This window comes from Chaetodon auriga, chromosome 8 (genome assembly GCF_051107435.1).
Source record: "Chaetodon auriga isolate fChaAug3 chromosome 8, fChaAug3.hap1, whole genome shotgun sequence".
Lineage (NCBI taxonomy): Eukaryota > Metazoa > Chordata > Actinopteri > Chaetodontiformes > Chaetodontidae > Chaetodon > Chaetodon auriga.
Genome location: NC_135081.1, coordinates 17,976,693 through 18,002,414, shown reverse-complemented (window position 1 = coordinate 18,002,414; position 25,722 = coordinate 17,976,693). Strand labels below are relative to the sequence as shown.

General features: G+C 42.7%; 2 protein-coding genes across 3 annotated transcripts in view; one reads left to right on the top strand and one right to left on the bottom strand.

Annotated features, from left to right (window-relative positions):
- aplp1 (amyloid beta (A4) precursor-like protein 1) overlaps positions 1-3,157 on the bottom strand; it is a 31,870-nt gene extending 28,713 nt beyond the window's left edge. For both annotated transcript variants that reach the window (XM_076736897.1, XM_076736898.1), the window contains exon 1: positions 3,018-3,157. In XM_076736897.1, the coding sequence (XP_076593012.1) occupies positions 3,018-3,083 (66 nt within the window). In that variant the 5' untranslated portion in view covers positions 3,084-3,157. The remainder of the gene's footprint in view (positions 1-3,017) is intronic.
- An 88-nt stretch (positions 3,158-3,245) lies between these two features.
- On the top strand, positions 3,246-25,617 carry st14 (ST14 transmembrane serine protease matriptase). The gene is made up of 20 exons (XM_076736896.1): positions 3,246-3,317; positions 4,451-4,992; positions 11,344-11,491; positions 12,151-12,311; positions 13,480-13,550; positions 13,975-14,147; positions 14,863-14,898; positions 15,475-15,703; positions 17,030-17,169; positions 17,274-17,377; positions 17,807-17,916; positions 18,254-18,384; positions 18,878-18,982; positions 19,761-19,868; positions 20,213-20,326; positions 20,873-20,992; positions 21,486-21,666; positions 22,526-22,794; positions 23,368-23,504; positions 23,633-25,617. The coding sequence occupies exons 2-20, from the start codon at positions 4,966-4,968 to the stop codon at positions 23,792-23,794; spliced, it is 2,526 nt and encodes an 841-aa protein (XP_076593011.1). The 5' UTR covers positions 3,246-3,317; positions 4,451-4,965; the 3' UTR covers positions 23,795-25,617.
- The last annotated feature ends 105 nt before the right edge of the window (positions 25,618-25,722 follow it).

Here is a 25,722-nt window from a genome sequence, read left to right as displayed (position 1 = left end):
CTGGGGGGGAGCAGAGCAGATCTGGGAATATGAGAATATATACCACAGGATGATATACATTTGTCAGCTGTTAGATATGGTGCCGAGCCATTTCTGCAGCAGTAGCTGTTTCTTTCATATCTTTGGCTGTATCAGACTATTGCAGACAATGTTGTGAATCACTGACCAGGACTGCTAAACGACAACACTAGATTTTCTTTTTTTTTTTTAAACTTTTTTAAAAAATCTGATGATAGCTGCTGTGGCTGGACAATTAATTTTAATGTTATGGAAATTGCAGTATGCCCAAGTGCAACATCCAAATCACAGGAGCTGCAACTTCAGCCCGAATGTTTGGATGTGTTGGATTATTTAATTACCTGGATCAGCCAACATAAGACATTGCTGTTGGCTGTCCTTTGAGAATGACTGACTACATCATGACAGGGCTGCACAATATGGATAGAATGAAATGATTAGCTGATCAGCAGAGAAATAACTGACAACCATTTTGATAAGCATCATTTAAGTATCTTCACTGGTTCTAGCTTCCCATATTGTGAATATTTGCTGGTTTTCTTACTGTTTTCTGATGGTAAACTGATTAACTTTTGTTTTGGAGTGTTGGTGGGACAAAACCAGCTGTCTGAATGTCACCTTGGGCTTTAGATAACTGTGATTTTTCTCATTTCCTGGTGTTAAATAAAAAACAGGAATTGAGAAAATAATGGTCACAAATCAAGTGATTATGAAAATAACTGATATTGGCAGCCCTAATCACAACATCTACTGTATATATATTGTGATATAATAAAACTCAGTTGATAAATTGTTAATGGATAAAATAAATAGGAATGTTTTTGTGTTGGTTTTTGACGATTAATTACCTGACAAATAACAGCACTTTCACCACATTTATGCAAAAATCATAGAAGTTTAATACTGCCATAAAGCAGTCCTGCTCATTGATTTGCAAAAATGATCTACATGGCACAAACATGTTCAAAATCCCAGACAGCTGGCAAAATTTGCATCATTTCACAGTATATGCTCTTATATGGCTCACCTCTATATGTATATATGTGTGTGTAAGGAGGAGGAAGATGAAGGAGCACATGTAACCCACATAAAGGCTGCTGAACTTACTCCAAACTCTTCTGCTTCATAAACGGCATGGTATAAACTCGCAGGCTGCCGATGAAGGTGGTTCTTTCCATCATCTTTTCACGCCGCTGTGCTCGGTGTGTCAATAAGCTAACTGCGTTGGGTGCTGTGACAGGTGAGCGCTATTACGGCGGAGGTACCTGAGAAGCCATCACTCTACTTGACATATGTGACAACCTGGCATCAACGTGTCTGTCCAATCACAGCAACGACATGGGGTGATGCTCAACTTGTATTAGAGCGAAAATAAAATTACTGAGGCTTCACTAATCCAGCGTGATTATATTCTGATTAGGCGTTATCCCAGCGCACCCGCAAATTTCAATATTACACTATAAAAGAGAGATCAAAACAAATTTGTCCATTTCACACATTTCAGCTGAATGAGTGTTGAGTAAATTAAGGGAAGCTGACAGTTTTATTAGGACTAATACCACAGTGTAATCCAGCCAGCCAACCCTCTCACAGCGTAATCTTCAGAGTAAACCTTCATGGGCAGGTCCCCTTGTATGAAGCTAAAGCCTGTTCCTCAGCATAGCAGTAATCCCACTAAGGCTCTTAGAGAAGTGAAATTATTTCAGAATGAAAGGAGAGGCTTTATGACTGTTACAGACTCACTGTGGAAGATGGCTAATAAATAAACATCTCACAAATCCTCTTAGGAACTCTGAGCCAGCATTCAAGATGCTTCGAGTTCAGACGCTGTACCAGGAGCAGGCCCATTCGCTCGTTATCTCCAGGTGGAAAAAGTAGGTTTGACCTGAGCCACGGCTCCAGCTGGGACATCATGACTCATCCTCCCTCCTCCCCCTCCACATTCACACGCACCTCCATCACCACCCTGCTCCTCCACACAAGAGCTCCTCGCTCCAACCTGAAATCATGCCTCAGTTCTGTCAGAGGGCGGTGGGTGGGGGTGATGGATGACAGAAAAGTTATTGAGAAATAAAGGTCGAGTCCATCAAACTGTGTCTGCTGGAAGTCGTGATGAGACAGGAGGGAAGGTGGAGGCAGCTGGTGGTCCATTGATCTGTCGCTCTATACAAGCGACTTTCACTCCCCACGTATTGATAGAGACAGACACCAACAGGATGACCCCCCATCTCTCATTAGTACACTCTGTATCACACTCACGCACTGGACGAACAGCTTTTTCACATCAAGGCAGCATATTTAGAAACAGAGGTACATGAGATCTGTGAACGCTGAGTCTTCACTGGAAGATTAAACTGGGACTTTTATCATCTTTTCAGGCTTCTTTCATGGTGACCAAATGTAACACAGAGCAGCAATTGAATATGTATGACTCCATCCTGCTCAAAGAGCTGCACCACTCCTCTAAAAGGACGGATGGAGGCTGATTTCTCCCTCTGACAAGGCCAGATGGGATGCAGCGAGATGGGATTTGATCTCCATCCTTTCCACGGAGCAAAAGGCCTATGGAACATTTTTCACGTCGGCTGCAGGCCCAGACTTGACGCAGGGAGCCAAATATACTGAAAAGCCACATCTTTATGAAGCCTTGATATGTTTACCCTGTGAGCTTGAGCTTCTAATCGTGTCTTATCACAGCATTTGCATTTCAAATCCTTTCTCCATCACTGCATTTGTGTGGACCCTGTGTGTGTCATTACTCTTGTTGACGTAGGACGGGGCTCGAGGATGCATTTACAAATTAAACCTGCCCCAGATAAGGGTGCGTGTCAGCAATATGGAGATAGGAGGCAGAAGCAGCTGTGTGCGTGGCATGTGTAATGTCGACATGAAGTAAAATACAGCATTTCTGTCCGGGAGTCACAGCGACATTCAGCTAAACATACAGCAAAATTGCAATGCGCCATCGTTACAAATGATCCAGAATGAGTCGCTCTTACCTCGACGTTTTCCCACACGCAGAAGGACAATACAGCCATCATTATTGGTATTGCGGTATGTCCCATTTTCTCGCCTTCTTTTGTCTCTTTTTTGTGACCAAGTTGCTATTGTAGAATAAACTGACTCCAACAAACGCTGTCTGGTTACATCAGCTGAAGTGATGGACACTGCGCTCGTCGGAGCCGTCCTGCGATATCTCCTGCGTCTGCGTCCTGTTCGCTCTTGCCGACGGGCTCTCCAATGGCAGCCTGGGATTTTATGTGGATGAAGTCTGACAGAACCAAGCCCTGTTTCTGCGGGTATTTATCACACACTTTATACTCGGGGCGTCCTCGCTGTGGCCTGGTAAAGAGCGCCACCTGGTGCCGGTGGGCTGAGAATGCACGGCGGGCGCGCGGGCTGATTTTCTGCGTCACTTTAAAGGGAGGATCCAGAGAAAATTTTATGAATTGAAATTGTGGTTGTCCTCGAGCTGAACAGCAAACAGTCGTACTGTGTGCTATCTGGGGAAAAATCCAGAGAGAATGAAACTGCCAACAATCCCTTAGTTTAAGAGGCAGAAAACAATAATTTTATTTGTTTCTGTGGGGTTATATTCTTAAAACTACACTTACACTCAAGGAAATATCCAGGATTTATGAATAGGCCTATATACAAACATTTCAAAAGTTTAGAGGGAATGCTGTATTAGCTTTAGACTGAATGTATATTTAGTTAATTGGACTCGCCTCTGTTTTTCTTGTGAAACACTGGATACTCCAAACCTCTTTAAACCTTTCAAACTAAACGGAAAATGAAGGAAGAATCAGTTTTTGGCCAAAGTGCTCACAGGTCATGTGCACTAAGGCCTGTGACGAGGCTGCTGAGATAGCAGATGAACAAATACACTGAAAAAAGCAGCCGTGGTGCCTCTGCTATAGGATGACAGAGGCCTTTATGAAATGCAACCTTGGCGAATATTGCATAGTCATTTTTGAGTCTGTATTTTATGGTGTCGTTGAATTAAACAGTGTTCATAATGCATAATTTTTATTTCGGAGGGTATCTGGAATGTGTAACATGAGATGTCCATCACTGTTTACACCCACCTTATCAGAGCATGGAGTAACAACTAAACCCAATAAATACAAACGTGAAACACGACAATACTGTAAAGCATGACATAGATGTACATAAAGCATCAGATGTTTTACTTGATTACGTGCAATGTAAAATCCTCATGTGGATTATAATGGATTGTACCTAACCTAATTTTACCGTGGAGTCTGCGTCTCAGAGGCATCTGCCATTCAGGCTTACAATTTCTATATTTTCCACACAAATAGACGCTAAATTTTGTGTGGTGTTAACTCGAGCATTGTTTTCCAATTTTCCTTCCCTAATGCTATATGTGACGTGAATAGCAAGTTGTTGTTGTTTTTTTTCTTTTCAGGGCTCTTAGCAGCAACATCCTCAAACGGACAGCAGGGGGAACACATGGCGTGAAAATAAAGCAGACAGCTTCCTCTCACCTGCTCGCTTCAAATGACCCAAACGGAGGAGCAGCAGGTGGTGGGATGAGGTGCCCACCCCGCACCTTTTACACGTCACGGGGTAATTCCTGATTGTGGTCTCACATGTCATTGAGGGGCGGTGTGATGAGAAGCATGGTTTCCCCACTGAGGGTGACTGTGCCGCTGGGGCAGGTATTTGGGGCGTGGTTTCTACCAAGGTGTGTGAGGAGCAGCAGGAGGAAGAGGAGGTCGTTTCAGGTGTGTCAGCGTTTGCGCCGACGAAGGAGGAAGGAGTGACATTTGGATTGAACTTTCAAGACGGCGAACACATTTTTTTAAAAAACTGTTTCTAAAATAAAGTCAGGACTTTGCAACGCTCGTGTTAAAGGGAACCAGGTGACAGCTTGGGAACGAGGAGCGGTCCTTTGGACTTCAGCGGGAGCGTTTTTGGAACATGCATTCCGCCAGATATGAATACGACGTAAGTTTGGTCAAATTACACTTCCTCGTGTAATCCTCATCATCAGTGACAATGTGGGTTGTTTTCTCACACACACAGAGACACAGTTTCAGGTTACTGCCCACCCAGAGCTGCTTTGCTCAGGGTTTAGAGCGACTGCTGAGTGCTGTGTGTTTGCACCGTTGGGCCTACAGAAACACATACTTCACACCCTGAAACCTTTGACCTCTGACAGCGTTTCTGCGTGTGATCGTCACTGTGTTTCTGGGTCTCTCATCCAAGGATCAGCACTGAGACTAGGATGGAGTTTTCCCTCTATTGTGGATGTTTGAATGGAATATTAAATTAAGACCGCCTGGATGGTGTTAAAATGAGTCCTCTGTGGCGTTTTCATATGGTCCTGTCTGCTGTCATACAGACTTTTTATTAACATCTATACTGCCATATGTGGGTTATTCAATTATTCCTTTTTCCACTCTTCATTTCCAAGTCTCTTTTACATGTCTTATTCTTTACAAACAAAGTTGTTTCTCTCAGTCTCAAAGGCAGTTCTGTGAAGGCAGATGAAATAAGGGAAAAAGGCAGATCATCACGCTTTCATTTGCTGATTTCACATTGACGTTTACCTTTTTAAAAGGTAATTGTTGTGTTTTATGTTGTGTTTCTTCATATGTGGAGAAACATTCGTCAGTCTGTGTGAGCTATTTTTACAACCTAGCACTCATCATGTCACAGACTGTGATCTAGAGCTGGTTAGATACCGTTGCAGAAACAAGGCCTCAGCCAGAAATACTGTGCCACTGCTCATAGTTGGTAGTTACAGTATTGCTTTTATTATGTTTTTGTCGACTGTATGGAAGACATTTGGTTGAATAATGTGCCTTAGTTAATTTCGAAGTATTAACTTCAGTTGGCTGCTTCACTTTCAAACTGTTCCTCAGAGCCACTCCTATGTTTCTAAGAATCCATCTGTCGAGCTACTTTTCAAGAATCCTTATTTAATTCCCACTGGATGTAGTTGGTGTTGTTGTATCAACAACAACAACTACGGGCATATATCTTGGTGAAACACATTGAATAACGTGTACTGAGTATCACGGTATATAATTGTTTCTAGGCAATAAAGGCCATAAACAAGTTGGCACTGTTATTTACAGTGATTTTAGATCATCCAAGACAGCCTCTTAGCTGTTTTAAATTCACAATAAACCATTGCTTTTTGTAGTGCAATGTTTAAGCAGACTTGTGTTTTCAGTGATGATAAGATGTGAAAACTGCTGAAAGCTTATTTTGCCTAACCTATAGGTCAAATTCTCCTGGAGCATGCATACATTATGTAAATATCCACCATACAGTTCTTGTTACTACATAATTCAGTCTTGTTTGAGACGAAGAAAATGCCAGTAGAGGATGTGGGCAGAAAATAGTGTCAGGCGGCCAAAGGTGAACTTCACTCTGCAAAGGGACTCATTAATGGTTACAAGGCTTTGGTCAGTGCTGCTGAAATTCACCAGCTCTCTGCCACCTTTATTTGACAGCTTCATGGAAACAGTCCTAACCCCTGGGGAAATACACTGTGCAGTCTACCAGAATGTGTTCTGCTAAAAATGAGAGCAAACAGTAACAGGATTCAGGCAAAAGAAACTGTTTTTCTAGCTTAATATAATGCGACATTAACAAGGACTTAGAAAGAAAAAAAAAAACAGCACCTTGTTATCAAAGTATCTATCTCCCAGCTCAGACATGAGGGGGTGCCCACACTTTTAAGGTATTTGACACAAGTGAATTGTTAAGCATGTTCTCACTAGAGTCCCCTGCTTCTGTGAAGACACAACAAAACAAACAAACAAACAAACTGGTGCTGCTTTTTCACTTTTTTTCTAAAATGATATAGTTTAGTCTTTGGAAAAGTGTCCGAGCTTTCTCAAGGAAATGAGTGGCAAATTGGCATGAATTAACATCCAGTAAGTGTGCTGTGGGTGACAAAATTTAAACATGAATGCATGCACATGAATACATTGCGTGTTTATTCAGCTTTGTAATGGTGAACGAGTCAGCCTCAGTGCTTTAGCTCTATGCTGAGTCTTTGTTCACAAAACAATAACTCAGTTGATATTGTGAACGTTTCAGTGGACTGCTTTCCATGAAGTGATTTATGTTACGTATTAAGTTTAACATATGACATCACACATGGTATATATCATATCTGTAAGATATGTTCAGACATGAAAGAATGAAATATGGATCTGCTCATCTGTCATTCAAATTCTTTTGCAGTTGCACAATAAGTAGAGTAAGGCACCTCCAAATCTTCCGGCTCATCTTCTCTTAATTCACCATGGTTTATTGTCTGAAACTATCTGTTTCTTTTTAATGTGCTACAAACGTTGAATTGCTTCTGCTTTTTTTTTTTTGTCTGTGGTAGACATCTAATAAAGTAGATAACTATAAACTGTAAATAACTCAAACTCAGTGGCAGAGACTCTAGGACACAACAGGATTGGGGTGGATATGGTATTTGATTGTATTACTCTGAAACAACTATTAAAGCACTTACCAGTACATTTAATAAAAATCTGCTTAATGCACCAAAGTTGTCATACCACACCTATGCCTTTTTGGCAGAGGTTGCATAAGTGGCATGAGTGAAACTGTTGGCAAATGAGCATTTCTTCCTTTGTTAATATTCGATTACTCACAGACAACGCGGCCAGTCATGGACATTGGATCATATGTGAATACTGTGATTAATGTAGTCTGTTCTCTGTTTATGTGGTGACTCAGTAGAGTAAGTAAATAATTCTTCAGGCAAGGCCATACAGCTCTTCTCCCACATTTCAAGCCACATTTCAAGGGCAGCCATGCTGAAACTAAGCAATGGAAGTGAAGTGAGTGTGGTGTTAATGTCATGTCTCTTATTATTGACTCCACTGAATGATACATCCAAATGAACAGCTGACAAAACTGGCGACAAAATCAATCTCTAATGATGTCTAACTGTGTTCTGTTAAATTTAGTTTCACACAGCCTTTGATTGCCCTTTATCAGAGCATCCCAGTGAGGTGCTAGTATGCCACGAGGCACCACTTTTCCTCGCACACAACCGCCTGGCTGATGCTGCAGTAGAGACTAACTGCTAAATGTCTGCTTAGGGGTACTGTCAGGTAAGAGATGTGTGTAGGTGTTTGTTCGCTGAAAGTAAATATGAGGTCAGTGAAGCCTAAATTGCATTGATTGGGCTGTCGTATTTGATTGGCCCTTTTGGTTGCTGTCTCGAGGCTAGTTTGTTTGGACAGGACCGATCGGTGCTGGTGAGTGCAGAGACGGTATATGAGAGCCTTTTTTAAAGGAGAACTCCGCCGATTTTTACACATCAGAGTCTGTTTACAGGTCTTGGGGAGTTCTTCTGCATATATGAAAAAAGTTGTGTAAAGCCCTTTGTGGCTCCAGAGGGAGCTGCACAAAATCTGATGAATTGCCTCAAGTGATGTCGCTTGAGGCAATGTCGGTTGCGGCTGAAGACTGCAAGTTTGAAATGAATAAACTCTGGGGGTGCAGAGTTAGAAAGAAGTGCGGTAACCACACCTGTGTAGCCCGCTCCTCATCTCTGCTTGAGGCTGGCGACTTGAGGCTACATTAGCCGCTACTAGCATAACACACCAACTGAAGTGTCAGCAGTTGCGTTGTGGGCGATGTAAGTGGCAGCTTTTGACAAAGAAGAAGAATGCATGGAACAAAACAAATGATTTCTCGGGTTCTGACTTATCAGTTTTGATCATGTCTTTTAAACCTTCGATCATGTGTCTGACTGTTTGAGCTCTGATGTTTTGTATGCCAGTGTGAAACTGTGATACTGCATCATGTGGCTACTCATTAACCCCAGGAAATGTTCAGCAGGTGCTGCACCAAGAGACACACTGCGGAATCACAAATACATTACTAAGTTCAGTGGAAAACAAGATAGAACAGAAGTTGGTCTCCATGAACGTATATGAATGTTTGGGCTGCAGTTGTTACTGCACCTTTGGCTTGAATGATTTTACAGAGTCAGTGACATGCATCCATGTTTTCTTAGGCTGATACAAAATAGGTATAGTCAACTTAACAGAGACAGAATATCAGGCAAGGCCAGGAGGTTGCATATTGCGTACTGTGTAGGCTGTTCACCCACAGTTGAGACTAACTGTGGGTTTAAGTGGTGGTGGTGCTGCCCTCAAATGAGGTCAGGATCCGACAGACTGACCAGCCGAGACATGAAAACCAGTGGCTGAAGCTCATAGAACCCCACTGGCCTTCGGAAAAAGTTAATAAATGTTGAAAATGGTTCAGGTGACGCTAGCTCTGACAATGCTGTTTATGTTTAATTCTATGCTGCGGATGTGCTGATGAATGCAGCTATCAAGTGCATATAATTATGTAAAAAATCTAAATGTATGCAGTCCTTTAAACAGAAATAATCGCATTAAGTGCCGGTGCCTCAGAGGTATAGCTAAGTACATTACAATACATTCCATGTCTGCTTGCTGACAACAGATCTGAGTTGATATATATAAATTGTTGTTAACGAGGACCAGTGTTCAGATTTCATAGTAACAACTTCGCTTGAGGGTTTTTTCTAAAACCACACCTCACAACAGTGGTAACTTGTTTCCCACTTGTCAAACTGGTTAGATGACTTAGAAGTACTCTGTAGCAACTGACTCCCGAATCACCCCTCACTCTTTATGTTTAACAGAAACTTTGAGTACATAACTTGAAGCCTAACTCGCAGCTCATATTGCTGTCTTGTCAAGCAGTTGTTTCTTTAGTTTCCATCAGCATGTCGCGGCTTTTTCAGTGTTGACAGACCCGCACCACTTCCTGTTTAATAATGTCCCAGCACTCTGAGCTGGTATTCAAAAAAATGCTACACGCAGTAAAAATGGGATAGTATTTCTTTCTAGGAGTGAAGAATGGGATATGATGAAGAGCATGTAATAGTTTTATTAGGCTGTGATCAGGGTGACTGAGACCCTGGAGCACTTGCTGACCCCATCTCTAATGATTCCCCTCATTCTGGGCCATGATTGCTGTTAGAGATTCCAATTAGAAAGCATGTGTGGAAGCCCGAGCTGGGTAAGAATAGGCCTTAATTGCCATGAGTTATCATCTCGACTCATGTAATTGAGCCCCCATCTTAAGGGGCAGCACATCTGACAAATTGATTTAATACCAAAGTGATTCTCCATCCCTAATGGCTTCTTCACTCATGGGCTACAGGCACTGAATTCATTGTGTGTTGATTACTAACCGGCCTGAAACCTTTCTCTCAGTCCGCCCACTTGAGAGAACTCAACAACAGACACACACACAGTATCGACAGACACACACACAGCCTGAAGCACAGTGCCCGTAATCTCTACAAGGTATCCCTCACTTATTATGCAATTTCTGAATATATATATATGTGTGTGTGTGTGTGTGTGTGTGTGTGTGTGTGTGTGTGTGTGTGTGTGTACGTGAAGGTATGAGTGTGAGAGCTGTGTCACATTTACTGAACAGGTTTTGCGAGTTTTGCGAACACACAGCATGCATGTCGCCTGTTTGAACTTGTCACTCTTGGAAAGCAGTTAAAGGCGTTTTTACATCACTTTATTTTTTTCATTATTGTGTCATAGGTTTGCAGTTTATCACTTAGATGCTGAGAAGTAAAAATATTCTTGGTTGTTTTACACCATTTTACAAGAAATAACGTGTCCTTGGAGTGCGACCCTCCACAGCCTTCCTTAATTACCCTGAGTTTGTTTGTTAGCCTGGAGTGGCAAGAGGTCAAAAATGTTTCCCTACTGAAATTTTAACAAGCCCAGACATTGATCAGATTCTCGGCATGACACAATGATGCATTCATCTTTTATTTTATTGGATTAATGCGTTAATACTGTTGCGCGGTTTTAGACAATCCCATCCGTGTCGTCATTCCAAAAGTCAGTGCAAATGCTCAGTGAGGCCCTCGTCTGGTTGTGAAGTCGACAGCGGCATGTGGCTGAGACTATCCAGCCGTTTAAAGCAATCTTCTTTAATGGTTGCATCTAACCAAACAAATCTTTTAGAGGTTACCAACAAACTGCCCTGCATTACTCTCCTCATTCTGCATGGACTGAGGAGAAAATGTAATTTGTTCGGTCAAACAGTGTTGTTGATGACCCGGCCCTTGTAGGATAATTTGGAGGATCTATTTTAAGGATTTCTCTACTATAACTGATGTAAATCCTAATTCAGTTCACTCTGCAGGAACATCCCTCTGCCCATTGTTCACAGTGTAATCAAACTCAATGTTATCTAAATCCAGTACATGGCATAACGTGCTGCATGCTTGCTCTTTTTCTGCATCAGGGCCGTAATGGCCATCATGAGCGGATTGACTTCTTAAGCAACAAAGAGAAGGCGTCATCAAAGCGGAAGACCGGCATCCTGATTGGTGTTGTTGTGGCACTTGTCATCGCTGCGGCTGTTGCGGCATTCCTCATTTGGCTGTTTGTCTGTAAGTATAGTTGAAAACTTCCCTCCACTTTATCACCCTGGGTAGTGACTTGAAGTCTGGTACTGTGCTTTCATATGTTTGGGTAAATGAAAGATGAAGAAAATCATTAGATGTTGGACCATTCTCCAGACATTTTTGTACATAAATCAAGGTTATTCTTGATAGAATTAAATGAGAACGTGTGAGTATTTACATTCCAGTCCGTTACTGCCAAGAGAGGCATAACATCAGAAGCTGTAAAGTGGATCATTTCCACTTTCTGTTAAGGCGCAACTCTTTGATATTAGAGTGTAAGAGTGGCTTGTTTGGACTTTGTAATTTCCCATTAGTGTTAGCCTATTTGACAGCTCTGACTTTCTCCTTTAATAATGCAAAGGAGAAAAATGTCACAGAGTCCATGGCACAGCTTCCTTGTCATTTACACATACATCCGATAAAAAGGCCTCTGAAGTCTTGATAAACAGCCTCTTGATTCAACTGGCTGTTTTAATTGCTCTGAGAGCCAAACTGTCTTCTTGGGATGAGATCACGCCGTACAACTTTAAAATAGTGCTTCAAGGCCTGTTTAAAACCCCAAGTCTCCTCTTTCATCAAAGGCAGCTATCTTATAGCATTTTGTTGATCAAACACTTAGCTCTGATCTGTCTCTCTCCTCCAAGTAAAAGATGCTTATTCAAAGGCCACCATCAGTAAGCTGCTCAGTCCGTCAACCCAGGTCTTCAGTGGACATATGAAGTTGGTTGGCGAAAAGTATAACCAGAAGCTGGAGGATACTGAGAGCAAGGAATTCAAGGATTTGGCAGCCAACCTGGAGGCAACTGTGAGTGTGACACCCAAAGAAGATGACTCCTGTTTTTGTTCCTTTTCTATCTACATTGTTTACTCTGAACTATTCTGGGCAGAGTATTACGCTCGGTTCTCGTCTCTCACTAAGGATTAGTTATGTATATTGTTTGGCAGCGTGGAGATGCTTTTTTATAAATGCACAGAAACTGCTAAAGGCACATTCGCGTGGGTGGACTAAAACACTGTATATTCCCTTAGTAATTCCCTCAACAGCATCTCCTATTATTGGAGATGTTTGTAGAACCACTTAGCAGTGTGTTGTAAGCAAAAAAAAAAAAAAAAAAAAAAGCCTCCCTCAAACACCACCAAGTGCATGCTTTCTCAGTGAAAATCTACAGAAGTGAGGGTGTTAGGTGAGGTTTGGAGTGCAAGTGGTCGACTGGAATATTACTTGACGAGACGATTGGGGTTGTGAGCTTTATGATGTACTAGGCTTGCACTTGCATACAGGAAAAAGGACCTCCTTTATGGAGTAGGGTCAGAACTAGGTTTGTGTTTACATGACAGGTACAACTTGTGGAGTATAGTCAACAATGCTGGGCTAGATGGAGATAGAGGCATCATGTTTAACCAGTTTTACTCCTCCATTCAAGCCCCGCCTGCCCGTGGAGTCGTTTAAAATCGCCTATTTTATCTCCTCCCTGTCTCTGAGATGGGTTTAGTAAAATGGCAATGGGTTCATATTTGATGTTGCTGACTTAAACTTTACAAACGGCCATTTTTATAACCGGTCTTGATATTTTATTTTATGATAATTGACCACTTTGTCCTGTAAGCAGTCATTTTCCTCTCCCACCATGTCATTTTCTGCTTTTATCCCTAACCGTACATCCTTTGCAGCTGGGCCTGTTCCTTTGTTGGTGTTACCATTTCACAACAAGCACTTGCTCTGAAGTTAGATAACACTGTGCATGCATAAAATATGAAAGTGACCTGCATTTAAGACCGCAGAGTACAAGTGCAGCCTTGTCTAATACAGTTCGTAGCTCGGTGCAGCTGAAGGCAAGACAGTTAATTGAGAATCCCATTGTAATAGAGAGACAGTTTTTATGTTAACACGCTAATTTGTACTTTGTCTTTAGGCAGACAAGCAGAAATCATGTTCATGTTCACTTCAGTAATTTTTTTTTTTCTCTGCACAGCTGGGGGAAAACTACAAGACAGATCCATTCCTCGCACAATACTACACCAGATCTGTGGTCACCGCTTTCAGGTACCGCTGAGATCTTGAGCACCACTAATTTTTTTATACTGCTGAACAGATTGTTTAACAAAGACTCTAAATATTGCATGAAGGAACTGACCTGCCCTCTGTGGCTTCAAGTCTGTTGCATTTCTTAATGAATAACCCAAAAAGTTAAATGCTGTCTGTCGACTTCTGACCACACCCAGTTATGCGTGTGTGGCATTGCACTGCAGTGAACTGTGAAGTTCTGCACTAATAGTAGCAGTAAATCGCAGTGGTTGACAGCCTGTGAGGAGGTTGACTCTGACAAAGCATGCCACTGCTGTTAGATCTAGCTTTTGTGATTTACAGTAATCCAAATCACCCAGTTTCCACTTTGCTTTGTTTGAATATTGAAGTTGATACTGAATTCCTTTCATCTGATTCTCGCTCTCATTTCTGCTTGCACCAGTGAGGGTGTGATAGCCTACTATTGGTCCCAGTTTGATATTCCAGTCGAAGACCTCGAGATCGTGCCCGAGTTCTCAGAGGAGCGGGTGTTGGAGACACTGGAGAAAGGCATTAAGGCGCAGCGCAGTTCGGGGAGCCACAGGCGTATCGACATCACTGAAATCACTGCCTCATGTAGGTACCACCGGGGCCAGATGGGGAGGTCGCACCAAGGCGCAGAAAGATGGGAATAACTGTGTGTTTGCTACAGCTGGCTCCAGATTATGACATTTAACAATCAGCAAAGATAAAACGCTGTGAATACAGATCTGAATAAGGTCATTGTCGTCTCCTATCAGCATTGGTATTCTGTATGCTTTCTATTTGTATTATAGGAGCTCGCTCTGAGTTGTGCTGATAAGATGATAACAGATAAGCCAGACCTCTCTGCTTGTGCTGCATCTGAGATTGCACATTTTATGCTGTTTGGATCCTCTAATGATATTAGCTGGGCCCTGGCCTGGCTTGAGACAGCCATTTTTCTTCCTTCTGTCTTCTCAGCATTCACATTGCATTTGTCCACATCCTGGCCACCAGCCAAGCGCTGGCCCTGTGACTCAGTGGTTTTGGTCCTCTTTAAAATGATTTCTGTGGGTCTGATTTGATGTTGCTGTCCCAGATAGTTAGACAGAGATGTATGGGTTGCTGCTGTAGGGCAAGGTGAGATGGAGCAGAAAGAGCTACACACCATCACCAGTTCCCTTAACCGCAGGGAAATGGAACAGAAAATGTGCAACCCAAATATTTTAGGCTCATGCATCAAATTCTATCAGCCTCCCAATGTTAGTGACCTATTCTTACCTTTCCTCCTGTTTCTCTGCAATTCTGTCTCCCCTCTCTCTGTCTCCAGTCACAGATCCTCGCATGGCCAGGAGCCCCACAGCAAGTGAGTACAGCGTGTCCCATTTCAATCACTCGCAGTTGTAATTTTCCAGCTGGCTAGATGCTCACCCTCCTGCCAGTCTGTAACGAATGACTGGCCTGGCCGGTACTGTACATGTGCTGCTCTAGTCAGAGATTGAGAACCCTGTATCAGGCCAGAGCACGTCAGTCACTAGGACCGACACTTTTCTTTGACACTCTCCGGTAATTGATAGCTTTTGGATGATTAGGCTACATTACATTACATTACATTACCATAGTAGCTGGACTATCCTTACATTAATCTGTCTCTGCATACATCTGTGGCATAAAGGATGGAAGAGCTTGTGATTACATGGCGATCAAATGAGTGATTTGTCATAGAAAGTCGTTGCTCTGCATAATTAAGAATAGTTTCCAAAGAAAACAAGAAAAGGTAGAATCTTGACTGTCAGTATCTTTTAAAACAAACAGCTGCAGCAGTAAATACCAGCAGAGTAAGAGACATAACAACATTACAATGATCGGATTTTAATTTACAAGCTGTAAGTTACACATGTCCATACTCACAGTGTGATATGAACAATTTTGTTGTTCCCAGGCCAGTGTTTCTTCCGTCTGGAGGCCGAGAAAACAGCTAAGGAATTATTATCGCCCGGGTACCCCACAGGCTACCCGCCCAAGTCTCGGTGTCAGTGGCAAATCCGAGCTTCAGAGGACAATGTCATATTTGTCACCTTCCCCTTTTTCCACATCGAGGATGACTGCTCTGATGACTTTGTCTCCATCTATGACTCTTTGAGTCCAGATGATTCTCAGGCCATTACAGAGTAAGTCAAAAGGCTGTGAATGTTCAGAGGGTCTGGAAAAATGGCCGGGTCACACTGGTGCTCGTTTACTTAAATCTTTATGCATGGACCATGTTTATCATCATAGTATTTGCTTGCAGTATTTCTTGCAGTAATGCATGCTACAGAGAGGAATTTTCTTTAAACAAAATCCAGTAAATTGTCTCATTGCTCCTACAGTACATCAAATTGTGACAGAAATCACCTTCTCATTTTGCCTTAAACCTTGTTCGATAGGACTAAACCAACATTTGTCTCATTTATTTAGCCTTGATGATCAGAGAGAGGAAAAATACAGTTCTATATGATTCCCAGAGGACAACCACCAGGAATCACTTTGTATTTGAGTGAAATGTTGCAGGGGGATTTAGGAGTAAAAGCTGTTTTGATGTGGGTGGAAAACATGTTCCACTTCATTCCTTTCACTGGATTTGTGATTACAACTTTTTTTTGCAGGGAGGGGGGGCCTGAAGCCTTTAGCGCCGCATGTCCCATTTTATTGTTAACTTTTGAGACCTCAGTGAGATTGAGTTGGCTCAAAAAGACCTCTCCTTTCAAATCTGTGATGGGTGCCAACCTGAATCCTGCTACACCACTGTGTGTAATTGCACTGTGTCTATGGGGGAGGGCTACGATTCTGAAACTACAGCCTGAATGCAACATCAGTTGTAGCTGCAGGCAATTTCAAACTCAGAAACCATTGCCAAACAAATATGCGTTACCAAGCGATGCATAAAATTTTTATAAAGCTATTGAGCGATCAGCTTTATCCAAGGTGACATGGGGTTTATGAGAGCCATAATATAATACTCTATAATGACATTATTCTACTGGAGGTAGATGTATTGCTGCTCTTGCAGCGTCATTCACACTTCCATTGCTCTGCCGCCAGCAGTGCTGAAACTTTTTGCTAATGTACCTAATGTTTGACTTTGAAACTCCGCCTAAGCAATTTCTATCTAGTGCTGGCACATCTCTCCTTATTTATCTCTTTGTCTACCTCTCTCTACTTATCTATTGATTTCTTTTCAAATTATTTTTTTCTTGAAGCATTTTAAACTTGTTTGCTGAATTGATGTTTTAGTGCTTCTGACTGAAAAGCATTACAGCTTTATTTGAGTTCCCCAAGTGTTGCACATCATGAGGGAAAGCAAACCTCTCATTCAGTAAATGCATCGGACGTTCATCTGGTGCTTTATGGTCATGTTTACTGCATTTTTTTTTTGTTCGCAAACATCTTTTTTCTGACTCAATAGTTATACCAGATTTGTGTGTTATCTTGCTTGACTGCTCATCCTTCTCTCACAGGAAGTGTGGCCAGAGGCCCCCCTCCAACCCTCTAGAGGTGGTATCATCCGGCAACATCATGCTGATTAACTTGATTACTGACAGTGCTGTCCAGAGACCTGGCTTCAGTGCCAAGTATAGGGCCATACCCAAGTCTACAGGTAAATAAGACATTCACGGCACTTAACATCATCCATTTTCCAGCTGCATTCTGTATCATAACTACAACATTTCAGTTGTTTATTTTGTGACATGTTCTTTTCAGTGCAAACCTGTGGTGGCGTCCTCTCTCAAAACGAAGGCGTCTTCACCTCCCCACTCCACCCCAGCTTCTATCCTCCTGCCGTGGACTGCAAGTGGACCATCAAGGTTTGCAGCACTGCTCCTCTCACTAGCCCCCTCCTCCACCTGAAACCCCTCTACCCACCTCCTCCTCCTCCTCCATCCTCAGGCTGCCATGAGAGGACTGCTGAGGCAGCACTATAGAAGCCAAGCTGTTCAGTACCTCTTCTATCTTCATCTGTCAGACGGCTGTTGCTGCCGCAGCTCTAGCTGAGCTGCAGTGTTTTGTGTGTTGGTTTTGTTTGCTGGTGTGTGTGTGTGTGTGTGTGTGTGTGTGTGTGTGTGTGTGTGTGTGTGTGTGTGTGTGTGTACACCCACGGCCGGTTCGAGTGTGTTGCAGCTTGTCTGCTTGCATTTACGTGGAATACAGATACATGTCTTCATGTGTAGGTGGACGAGTGACCTGCATGGTAAATATGGCTGTTATGATCCAATCACCTCTTCCTCTGCGTGTAGGTCCCTGCTGGGAAGAAGGTGCGGATCCGGTTTACCATGTTCCGCATGAAAGAACCTGGGGTGGACGTCCGTGTGTGTCACAAAGACTATGTGGAGGTTATGGGTACAAAGTAAGACTTGACCTCCTTTGACTGTCACCCTAAATGATGCACTGAACCGTCTGTTACAAACATCCATCACTGTTTGCAGACCTAGTTAAACTTTGTCCCACTGTACTTGCCATATTTGCACAGTTTTCCTGTGCAGTCACTCCAAGTAAAAGTTTAAAACTTGTCTGACTGCTCGTGTTTCTTGCCCCATTGTAGTAGCCATGTTGCCCTTCTCTCGTTTCTCAGCAGTTACTTTACTGAGCACACTGTCATCACAGCCACTAGAACAACAAAAACCAAACCTGCTGAAGTGTTACTAAACTTGAATTTTCCTTTAATCATTGATCCTGTGTCCCAGGTATTGTGGGGAATTGTCCTCCTTGGCTCTAACCAGCAGAACCAACACGCTAGATGTGATCTTCCATTCAGATGAGTCCTACACTGACAAAGGCTTCAGAGCAGAGTACAGTGCCTACGACCCTTCAAACCGTGAGTTAAAAGTCTCACCTCGCGCCAACATTTACATGACATTTGGCGAGATGGGTGAAACGTTGCGATGTGACAGTGACACTCATAGCCTGCCATTACAGAGCCAGACGTGGGGAGCAACTGTGTAGTCTGAGAGACTACGAGACGGTAGCTGACTGACAGTCAAATAGAGCTGTTTAGTGATGGAGGCTTAGAAACTGCAGCAGTGAAACTCAAGAGCTAGACTAATCACCAGAGAGCTTGTTTATTGGGTCCATTTTATTTGCCACTGTCAGTCAGGAGCACTCCACTTTCAATACTCTCCGCTCTTTATGCTGTCTCCCAGTTTGACCGAAATGGATTTATAATTGCTCTGATCAACAGGGACAAGCATTGGCAACATGATGGATGTTGCAAACATACACTGTCACTCCCTCTCACTCAATTTGTCATCATCGTCTCTCTCTCCTTTTTTTCCTCTGCTCCCTCCCTGACTTCTCTGTTTTTTAAACAGCTTGCCCCAACAAGTTCGCCTGTGCCTCTGGCATCTGCATCGGGAATGATCTGAAGTGTGATGGCTGGAACGACTGTGGCGATATGAGCGACGAGATGAAGTGCCGTAAGCTCCCCCTTGACCCAATCTCACTTTTTCTGTCTTTCCTCCACTCCTCGTCTCTTATCCTATGTCCAATATCCTCCTCTCTGCTCCTTTTAAAGAATTGTTTGACTCTCTGGCAAATACTCTTACTTGCCTTCTTGCCAAGAGGTGGATGTGAAGATCGATACCACTCTCATAACTGCCCGTTAAATATAAGGCTACAGTCACAAGCCAGTTAGTTTAGCTTGAACGCTGGAAATGGGAAAATGGCTAGCCTAGCTCTCAGAGTGAAACCGAAGAGTGGTGCTTTTATGGGCGGTAATGTACGAGACTATTTGTTGGCCTGGAGCACTGATTTCCTGGAGTCTTATCTTCATTGTAAGGTTGCCAGGCTCTAGAAAGTTACTCACTGCGGACATCCAAGAAATAGTTTCGCACATAAAAACCCTATAAACCACAACATATATAACATGTTAATTAGTGAGCTTTGGAAGTGCTGGAAGGCAGATTTTGTTTGGACACAGCCAGGCTTGCTGTGTCCAGTCGTTGTGCTAAGCTAAGTGGCTGTTTGTTTTAGCCTCATATCTATCCTGCAGACACGAGAGTGATGTCAATCTTCTCATCAATAATTTCTTTAAGGCTCCAGCCATTGCCTTTCTCTTAACTTTTAACCTGCTGATGGCATACAGATACAAATATGTCCAGCGATTTGTGTTGGCGAACACCCCCTTTTCAAATCGTTTACATGTACGTGTTCCTCAGTTGCATTGTTTAACACATGGCATTTCTGTTTCCCCAGAGTGCGAGAAGGACCAGTTTTCTTGTGCCAATGGCCTGTGCAAACCGAAACTCTGGGTGTGTGATCGCGTCAATGACTGTGGAGACTGGAGTGATGAGAAACAATGCAGTGAGTGTTACCGTCTTAAAACCTTTAGGGGACACAAACCCTATCTAACGCTATGCTAATTGTGCTAACATTAAAGGCACATCACTGCTAATGCTCTGGTCACTGACTCCTGGGCGGCATGCAGTCATTATTTTAGCAGTAATGGAGTTTGTTTGAAGCCTAGCCTAATTTGCTCAGCAGCCGCTTAATCATGTGTAACACGCGCAAGAGGAGACAGATGCTACTATCCACTGCGGCTGCACTGCTAATGTCCTTCTGAAACTTATTGGCTTGTCTTCTCTTTATTCAAGTTTTCATCCTGATTCGGTTGTAACTTCCTCATCACTGTGTTTCATTGCCTGCAGGTTGTGAGGAGAATGAGTGGCGCTGCGGTGATGGGGATTGTATGCCTCAGGATGTTGTGTGTGACAACAAGAAGGACTGTGAAGATGGAAGCGATGAAGCCTCTTGTAAAACCTGTAAGTGGCAGCGCTTTCTCTCTTCCCAGCCGGTCATGAATTAAAAAAAAAAACAAAAAAAAACACAACAACTCTGCACCGAGTGATTTATAAGCATGTTACACAACCCATTAAGCAATTAACCTTCATCCACAGCGCAGTGATGTTTTAGGTTTCATAAAGATGCTGCACTGAAAACTTCATTCTTAATGAAAAGTGTTTTTCACTGTCCGCATTCTTTCAGCTCTTTCTCACATTCCCTCCCACTCTTCACTTCACTCTTTATCAATTTCCCTTTCACTCACACACTCACACAGAGGGCACACTTGCATTTCCTTTTGATTTTCACTTCTGTGAATAAAGAGGGATATTAGACCTCCACCTCAATCAATACCCCCAATCAATGCAGTCTGCTCCTCAATCACTATGCATTGTGCATTCAAGTCCTCACTTTGAAGCCTCGCTGATTGCATAGTATTTTACTGGTTGAACTTAGCAATGCTCTAAGGCTTTGATTGAAATACACTATGTGTTTTGATTTTGGGACCTGTCTCCTCCCCACTGTAGCTCCAGGTATCTGCTCTGACTTCAGCTTCAAGTGTAAGAACAAAGAGTGTGTCAACAAGGTGAACGCCGAATGCGACCGCGTCAACGACTGCTCTGATGACTCAGACGAGGCCGGCTGTGGTAAGAAATGCCCCCCCCCCCTTACAAAATTCAGCTTTTTACATTTTTTAAAACAGCTGAAAGTGGATCTAATCTCTTCAGTGTCATTCAAATAGATTATAGAAGAGCTGGTTGAGCTGCGCGCTGGGCTGTCTGTTAGAAAAGAGCCCCAGGCCTTGACTGCTTTATTTATTTCATTCTTCTTTGAAAGCAGCTCTTGTCATCTCTGAAGTTTTTTGTTTTTTCCTTCATTTAAGCCTCGGGGTGTGTCTGTGTTTTTTCTTTTTTTTTCTTTTTTTTTTTTTTGATCACCTAATATGCCAGTGTGCCTTATTAGGATTCCACAGACTCAAAGTAGTATACGCAGCCAAGGCCAGCGTCATGATGGCTTCAAGTCAACTTAATCTAATTTTCAGATTTTCTTCCCTATGATCATTCATGCCAGTCTCTCTTAGTATTTTGCACTCAACCATCTGGTTGCCCTCCTCTCATTATTTTCTCTGTTAAATGTCAGATTGTGGCACCAGGCCCTATAAGCTGAACCGCATCGTAGGAGGGCAGAACGCTGAGCTGGGGGAGTGGCCCTGGCAGGTCAGCCTTCACTTCCTCACCTATGGGCATGTTTGTGGTGCCTCGATCATATCTGAGAGGTGGCTCCTTTCGGCTTCCCACTGCTTTGTCACCAGCAACCCAGCGTGAGTCACTGCTTAAACATCTATAGCACTCATCCACATGTACAGAGCAGGACTGAACTGTATATAAAATGAAACGCACCCCCTCTCATATATGGTGGTGTGTACACTGTTATTGTTTCCCTTATAGTTTATTATTCGTCACATAATTTACCGTTTTATTAGATCTCATTATGCAATATTCTCACACGCATTCTGCTGGAAAAAGTAGAACTGTGCACAACAGAGGGCCATTTATATACAAATTGCAAAGTTAATTCAGAAAAACCTTGGGGGGTGAATTTACATCTCATCCATGAAAGCATGGAGCTGTAGTCATCAGAGTGCCCTGTAGGTGGAGCACTAACCATGTTGTTAGACCTGAGCCGCCTCAACGGTTGTTGAGCAGGGAATGTGTTCATTTTTTCAGATGCACAGTTGGTGTTGATATTTGCTATACACAGTGCTGTTATTTAACTTGTAAGCACTTTCCAGATTACTCATACAAGCCACTGCAAAGGTTTTCTTCACGGTCACATATCATCGTGAGTAGTATCTGAATTTACATGTTTTTGTACAGGGACGGCGACAATATCGTGAAAATTGAATGCAATCCAATACAATAATGTGTCACATACCACCTTTGAAGCTTATGTTGGGTTTTTATAGAGACTGTTAGAGAGGATGTGGTGTGTGGTGATATTATATTGAACTGCATTTTGTTGAGCTGACACAGTCTCAACAAAAGCTGTAAACTTACAGTGGCATATGTTGTTGGATTGTGTTAGATTGCCCATGTTTATGATATTGCATCCACCTGACCTGGTTCATGTGTGTACAGAAACCTAACCTTTGCCCCTTGATGCTCCACATGCTACCATAGGAACCATGTTCCAACCAACTGGCAAACCTACAGTGGCATGCAGGATCAGTACAAGCAGAATGGTGTACAGCGCCGCCCATTGAAGAGGATCATCTCCCACCCGGATTACAACCAAATGACCTTTGACTATGACATTGCACTGCTGGAGCTCAGCGAGCCGCTGGAGTTCACCAACACCATCCAACCCATCTGCCTACCCTCGTCCTCCCACGTCTTCCCTGCAGGCATGTCCTGCTGGGTCACAGGCTGGGGCGCGCTCCGAGAAGGAGGTATTATGCAGGAATTGGCGATTCTGTGTAGAACTGTAGTCATTTTTTTGTTTTTCACTGTAACTGATTATTATATTCATTTTGAATATTTATAGTGCTATTCCTCAATCATGGGTGACCCACTCTACAATTGTGTTTTTCCTTTTTGCATATTCGGCTCACATCAAAATTAAGACATCCCGCTCCTCCCCCATCCTTCTCACAATTAGCTATTCATCTCTGTCCTTCATCTGCTTTCCCTGCCTGCTTCCTTCTTCTTCCCTTCATCTCTTTCTCATTTCATCCTGCCTTCTTCCTTTCCTTTAATGTCCCTCCCATTTCTTTATCTCTCCCATCATGACATACTTCTCTTCAGCTCAACCCTCCCTCCCTTTTCTCTCATCTTTTTCTAATCTGCTCTATTCCATTAAGCCTTCTTCCATATCCATATATCAAGACAGACGTCGGCTCTCTTGGGAAGCCTCTTAAACCTTCATTAGCTAACACTAATCCAGCCCATTAACACCTTTGATGTTAGTGACGAACACAGAGGTCACGTGACAGAGCTCTGACCCCTTTGTCCTGCTCTTGCAGGTCAAGCGGCACAGCTGCTGCAGAAGGCATCGGTGAAAATCATCAACGACACGGTGTGCAACATAGTCACTGAGGGCCAAGTCACCTCCAGGATGCTCTGCAGTGGATTCTTGGCTGGAGGAGTTGATGCATGCCAGGTAAGAGCGTGCGGCATGTTCTCCAGCCAAAGGGCTGATAGAGATAGGTTTTCACACCACTATAATTATCCTGTATCTCACATCCAAACCCAGTCTAATAACCATTCTCCCCCGACTGTCCTCACCAGGGAGACTCCGGAGGCCCCCTGGCGTGTTTCGAGGAGAGTGGGAAGTGGTTCCAGGCCGGCATCGTGAGTTGGGGTGAGGGCTGTGCTCGTCGTAACAAGCCCGGTGTCTACACGCGCGTCAGAAAGCTGAGAGACTGGATCAGAAAGGAGACAGGGATTTGATGATGCTGTGGTGAACAGGGAGGGTTGCAGAGCGGGGTACAACGTCAACGTGCTAAAAATAATGGAGACGGAACATTTGAGTCCGATTCAGGACAAGGCTCTCCAAAATTTATTCATTTAGCAGCAGACTGAAGATGCTGCTTCATGGACCCAGCTACTCACATGAATGACTAAAGCACTTTATTTGGTTGCCAACCCCCTTTTTCCTCACTCCTCGTGCTCACTCACACACACACACACACACACACACACAAACCCTCACACAAACCACACCCAAATCGTTGTTTGTATAGTTTTTAAAGGCGTTAATCAGCACAGTGTCTTTTACCTGCATCAATCATATATATATATTTCAATATAATATTTCACTCTTGAATGAGTACAAATAATGAAATATGTATATTCTGGGATGAGTACACATTACTGGGAATTACTTTCCCAATATTTGACCAATGTAACTTTTTAAGACAGATGCAGAATATGAACCTTTTACAACATTTTTCTGAATGTATGTCTGAATACAATGTTTTATACTATAAAAAGTAAGTTTTAAGCATTATTATTGTATACTTCTAAACAGGTGAGATGTCCGTATCCTCTGGGGCTGCAGTGAATGTTGCACTTGCTCATGCTGTCGATAGCTATAAAGCTGGGTTTTTGTTTATCACGTCTCTTAAAGTACCATAACGCTGTTTTTAGTGTATTTACTACAAAACATTCACACATTACTGCCATTTTCCAAAGCGTAGCGTAGGTTTTTTGAATTGATTAAAGAATTTTTTATCTACCTTTCTGCCAGGCAGCCATTAGTCTCAGTTCTTATCAGTGAAGTGTAAACATCAACTTGTAGAGACATCTGCTTTACCATGTGATGATAACAGAAGGGAAAAAACAAAAGAATGAGGAAAAAAAAGACTGCTCAAATCTATGCAGGGGCATTTTCATATCATGCTGAAATGAATGAAAACCAGAAGCTGCCTGCGAGGTAGAAAATGCATTAATCAATCTAAAAGCCCACGGTTTGCTTTGGAAAATGGCCAGCAGTAATGTTAAGTATACCAGATTTGTAGACTGTGGGCTGAAACAGGCGAAAACACCATCATGGTCCCTGAAGAATGTTGATGTGAGACTGGAGTGATGCTTAAGTCGTTTTAAGTTGTTGTAGATCTGAACACAGGGTCCTAGATCAGTATTTCTATTACATATTTACAGATGCTTATTGGCCCTGCCTGGTCTGTGAATGATTTGCCAAAGTGTGATATTGGGAGCAGAGGATGAGGATTAGATCCAGCTGGCTTTTGCACGGGTCTTAAGCGCAGGGGGATTGGGGTCTTCAGTCACACACACCTGCGAGCCAAAGCAAACCAATGGGGTTTTCAGTTGCTGCCAGAGCAATGCAATGAGTTCTTATCCCTGTGAGAGTTTCCTCTCTGTGGTCACATCCAACTCAGTCAACTTTTAAGTCTAAGATTTAACAAACGGTTTCTTTAACTCTTATTTCTCTTTTATCTTGGTCTTATCCTGGAAATATTGTCTCCTGGATAAGCAAACCAAAGATTTGCTTAAGTATTATTAATGAAGGGGAAAAAAATTCAGAAGAAAACTTTCAGGACATCAGCTGACCGTTTTTTTTTTTTTAAAATTAGTTTTATAGAGGTTTACAGTGAAACTGTGCAAGTGTAAATGTGTATTTCTCAGACAGTCGGGAGAGGCCACAACTTTGAGACAGAAGATATTTTCATTTTCACTGCCGTGATTTGGATCATGGAAATACTTAAGAACTTTTCTTTCTTTGTGTGTGTTTTTATTTGTTTTTATACGAGTCATGATAATAAACATCTTTTATCTGATTCCTCAGTACCTAATTGCATTACCTGTATTATTTGTCTTTGATGAGGTCTCGTTTTGTATGATGTTATGCATAATAA

Excerpts from the sequence above, each read along its gene's own strand:
- st14 (XM_076736896.1), top strand. The coding sequence starts at position 4,966 with ATGCATTCCGCCAGATATGAATACGAC. Across the intron at positions 11,492-12,150 it reads CCTCATTTGGCTGTTTGTCT|TAAAAGATGCTTATTCAAAG; the intron begins GTAAGTATAGTT and ends CTCTCCTCCAAG. Across the intron at positions 23,505-23,632 it reads GAGGAGTTGATGCATGCCAG|GGAGACTCCGGAGGCCCCCT; the intron begins GTAAGAGCGTGC and ends TGTCCTCACCAG.